The 4,480-nt window shown below is 64.9% G+C and overlaps 1 protein-coding gene across 3 annotated transcripts; it reads left to right on the forward strand.

Annotated features, from left to right (window-relative positions):
* The first annotated feature begins 1,637 nt into the window (after positions 1-1,637).
* On the forward strand, positions 1,638-3,912 carry HES4 (hes family bHLH transcription factor 4). Of its 3 annotated transcripts, none has more exons than XM_027702783.1 (4): positions 1,638-1,894; positions 1,982-2,077; positions 2,168-2,255; positions 2,883-3,912. In XM_027702783.1, exons 1-4 carry the CDS (start codon positions 1,688-1,690, stop codon positions 3,473-3,475), a joined length of 984 nt encoding a protein of 327 aa, XP_027558584.1. In that variant the 5' UTR covers positions 1,638-1,687; the 3' UTR covers positions 3,476-3,912. The 3 variants fall into 3 exon arrangements, with proteins under 3 accessions (XP_027558584.1, XP_027558585.1, XP_027558586.1); XM_027702784.1 differs by having other exon boundaries at positions 1,638-1,798; XM_027702785.1 differs by lacking the exon at positions 2,883-3,912 and adding an exon at positions 2,414-2,876 and having other exon boundaries at positions 2,168-2,289.
* Positions 3,913-4,480: the final 568 nt, after the last annotated feature.

Raw genomic sequence — 4,480 nt, forward strand, 5'->3', positions numbered from 1 at the left:
GGGTGTCACGCTCTGACGGTGGGCACAGAGCCCTGTTTTAATTAACCTTGATGACAAAAAGCAAGGGAATTTGGGCAAGAGGCAGCCAGTCCCTTTGCGGGAGGGGGGTTTAACTCACTGCCAAGCCCTCCCCCTTCCACCGGGGGGGGGAGGACAAGCTGCCGGGTGCCCTTGGTGCATCCACAGGGCTTGGGAAGGGGGTGTCGCGCCTGGAGGGGTGACAGAAGGGGGGGGTCCCTCGCAACTCCAAGGGGATCCTGACCCTTCCCGACTGGCTAAAATGGGGGTGGTCGCGGGGCACTGAAGCATCGCAAGGGTTCCCCGGGGGGAACAAGCAAACCCCCCCCATTTGCTTCCAGCTTCCCACGCCGCGGGGGCTGCGCGCACCCACCTGACCCCCGTCCCCCATCCCAGGCACAGCCCCCGAGCACCGCGCGCCGGGATTTGCTCCAGGGGGATGCAGAGAAATAGGGGAAACGGGCGCTTCCCAGTTCGGAGAGGGAAGGCGGGCAGCACGCCCGGCGGGAACAGCGGGAATGCCACGGGGGGTGGAGGGGCGGGGGGATGTTCCTCAAGATTCCAGGGGGGTCCCGACCCTCCTTGACCGGCTGCACCGGGGGGGTCCGAAGCATCGCAAGAGTTCCCCGGGGGGGCGGGAGAAGGCGCGGGGAGCTCTGTCCCCCCCCTTCCTCCTGCCCCCGTTTGCTTCCAGCTTCCCACGCCGCGGGGGCTGCGCACACCCCCCGTTTCCCCCCCCCCTTTCTCCGCATCCCCCGGGATTTGCTGGGGCGGGAAGCGGGGGCTTCCCGGTGCGGAGCGGGCGGGCGGGAGGGGAAGGAAGGCAGCGCGCCCGGGGCAGGCGGGCGGGCGGGCGGGCGGGTGCGGGCCGCGCTGCCGGGGCGGCGGCGGGGCGGGGTTTTCCCATGGAGCCGGGAGCGCTCCGGCACGTGCTCCGCCGGGAAAACGGGGAAAAAAAAAAAAAAAAAGGGGGGGGAGGGGGGGGGGAATGGGGGAAAGGGAAAAGGGGGGGGAAAAGGGGGGGAGCGCGCGCCGCCGCCTTCTTTGATTGACAGGCGGCGCGCCCGGCAGCCAATGGGAGCGCAGAGCGCCCGCCGGGCCCGGCCGCACCCCCCGCCCATTGGCCGCCCGCTCGCGTGCCGCGCCAGCCGCCGGCCGGCCCTCCCGTGTGACACCCGCGCGGAGGAGGAGGAGGAGGAGGAGGAGGAGGAGGAGGAAGAGGCGGGCGGGCGGCGAGACCTCAGTCGGTGACAGCGCGGCGGCGGCGGCCGCTGGGGAGAAGGCGAGGGGGTGGCGGCGCTGGTGGTGTGAGGCGGCCGCGCCCTCGCTTCTTCCCCCCACGTGGGAGGAGAGGCGCGCGCGGGGGAGGCGGGGCCGCGGGGGGGGGGGCGGGGGGGGGGGGGGGGTGTGGGCGGGGCGCGGCGCGGGCGCGGCGCCCAATGGGAGCGCGAGCGGCGCGGCGGGCCGGGCGCTGATTGGGCGGCGCCGAGTGTGGGAACGGCCGCGGCGGCGGGTTCGCACGGGCCGGGCCCCGCGGCCGCCGCCGCCGCCGCCGCTATAAAACGGGGGGCGCGGGGCGGGCGCCGCGCACGGAACCGGCCCCGCACCCGCCGCACGCGCCCGGCCCGCGACCCGCACCCGCCGCCGCCACCACCGAGCCCCTCGAGCCATGCCCGCCGACACGGGCATGGAGAAACCCACCGCCTCGCCCATCGCGGGCGCGCCCGCCAGCGCCAGCCACACGCCGGACAAGCCGCGGAGCGCCAGCGAGCACCGGAAGGTAAATGGAGGAGGAGGAGGAGGAGGAGGGTGCCGGTCGGGGCGCAGCAACGCTGGCGGCGGAGCTGGATGGCGGCAAGCCCGCGGCCGTGCTGAGGTCGGTGATGGGATGAGGCGGGATGGGGGGATGCGGGGTTGTGCGGGGCGGTCGCTGAATGGATGCGCGCTCTCTCCCCCCATGCAGTCGTCCAAGCCCATCATGGAGAAGCGGCGCCGGGCGCGCATCAATGAGAGCCTGGGGCAGCTGAAGACGCTCATCCTGGACGCGCTCAAGAAGGATGTAAGTGAGGGCCGAGCGTGCGGGGGGATGCGGGGTCGGGGGTCTGTCCGGCTGCGGGCAGCCCCTGACGGAGCCGCTGTCGTCCCGCAGAGCTCCCGGCACTCCAAGCTGGAGAAGGCGGACATCCTGGAGATGACCGTCAAGCACCTGCGGAACCTGCAGCGGGCGCAGATGACGGGTGAGTGCCTGTCCCGCTCCGGGGACAGGGGACACGGGACTAGGAACCGGGCTCCGGACCGGGAGCTGGAGGCAGGAGACCGGGCATGGAGCTCCGGAGTGGGAGCTGGGGACAGAGGATTCCTTACAGACCGGGTTCCCCACCGGGAACTGGGGACGCAGGACTAGGAACCGGGCTCCGGACCGGGAGCTGGGGCAGGAGACCGGGCATGGAGCTCCGGACCGGGGACAGAGGACACGGGACTGGGAATCGGGCTCCGGACCGGGAGCTGGGGACAGAGAACTAGGGACCGGGTTCCACACCGGGAGCTGGGGACAGAGGACCAGGGGTGGCACTCCGCGCAGGGGACAGGTGACAGGGGAGCGGGGATGGGGTTCCGGATCGGAGACAGGGGATCGGGAACCGGGCTCCGGTCCAAACGCTGGGGACCGAGGACTAGAGCTCGATCTCTGCAGCGAGAACTGGGGATCAGGGAAGGAGCTCCGGACCCAGGGCTGAAGGCAGAGGACCGGGAACCGGGCTCCACAGTAGGGGATAGATGACCGGGCGCTGGGGACAGGGGACCGAGAGACCGGTCCGGTGCTCCGGACCTTCCACTGACCTTCTGCCCCCTCCGCCCCCTCCCAGCCGCGCTCAGCGCCGACCCCACCGTCCTCGGCAAGTACCGGGCTGGATTCAACGAGTGCATGAACGAGGTGACCCGGTTCCTGTCCACCTGCGAAGGGGTGAACACCGACGTGCGCACCCGCCTGCTCAGCCACCTCTCGGCGTGCCTGGGCCAGATCGTGGCCATGAACTACCCCCCTCCTCCTCCGCCGCCCCCGCCCGCCGCCCAGCCCGCACATCTGGCACAGCAGCCCCTGCACGTCCAGCTGCCTCCCGCCGCAGCTGGAGCCGTGCCCGTGCCCTGCAAGCTCAACCCCGCCGAAGCCCTGTCCCCCAAGGTCTACGGGGGCTTCCAGCTCGTCCCAGCCACCGACGGCCAGTTTGCTTTCCTCATCCCGAATCCGGCTTTTCCTCCCAGCTCCGGACCGGTTATTCCCCTCTATGCCAACGCCAACGTCCCGGTGTCCGCGGGCAGCGGCTCAGGGAATGCCGGTGCCACCCCCTCGGCATCCCCCGTGCAGGGCTTGACATCATTTGGGGGCAGCATTGGTCCAGCGTCCCAGGCTGGGAGTCCCATCGGAGAGCGCAGTGAATCCGTCTGGAGACCCTGGTGACTTCCCTAAAACTATTCCCCCTCTCTCCAAAAAAAAACCAAACTCTTCTTGTTGGCTCCGTTGTATGGAGCCCCTGTTATGTTTGGGGTTTTTTTTTTTGTTTTGGTTTTTTTTTTTTAAAGCAGATTTAACCAGAAAGGAAGAAAAAAAAAAAAGGACCTCGCTATGAACGTGCTATTTATTATTTTCGGAGGTTGGGATCTCGACTTGTATTTTTACTCCTTTAAAATGCCTTTATTTGAGATACTTTTTTTAAAGAAACAAAAAATAAATGAGAAATAGTTTTGTAACAAATATTCAAAAGTTATAATGCCAAAGTTGTTTGTATCCCGTTTGTCTGTGGGTGTGTGCGTGCCTGTGTTGAAGACTTCCAAAAAAAAAAAAAGAAAAGAGAAAAAAAATGCAGGTGTTTAAATAAAGAATCTCTTTGAAATAGATTTTCTTTTCCCCCCCCTTCCTTTCATTTTGTTTGAGGGTGGGCAAGGACAAGCTCATCCTGTGTGTGTGTGCAAGAAAAAGTAGGAATGAACTTTATGGCCTTAAATAAGGCTGTTGGAAGGGATACCAGTGAAAAATAGTTGGAGGGGGAAGGTGATGGGGTTGAGGGGGGTCTGGCAGTGTTAAATATCTCCTGAGAGCTTTGTATGTGTTCTGTTCCCAGCCAGAAGAAAGATTCCTAAAAAAATCTGCCCCTGGAAGCTGAGGAAACACAGGTTGCTTGCTACCTGCTCCTGAAATCAGGCTGCTCTCCAGCTTTCCCTCCTTCCCACCTCTCCTAGGGATCGCCTGTGTGGGGGTGGCAGCACAAAAGTTACTATCTTGCCTACAAAAGAGGCAAGAGAGTCTGTCCCTATTGTGAGGAGGGTAATTAGAAGGTATAAAGGGTCTCATCGAGTATGCAGCGGGCTCTTTGGGAAGTTGGGAGCCCTATTGAAACGCCTGGGAACTCGGAGCTGAGGGTTAATGTGTGTCTTTTTTTTTCTCGCCACTCTCATTGACAGGGCC

The sequence above is a fragment of the Neopelma chrysocephalum genome, unplaced genomic scaffold (assembly GCF_003984885.1).
Source record: "Neopelma chrysocephalum unplaced genomic scaffold, ASM398488v2 Primary Assembly neopelma1_196, whole genome shotgun sequence".
Taxonomy (NCBI): domain Eukaryota; kingdom Metazoa; phylum Chordata; class Aves; order Passeriformes; family Pipridae; genus Neopelma; species Neopelma chrysocephalum.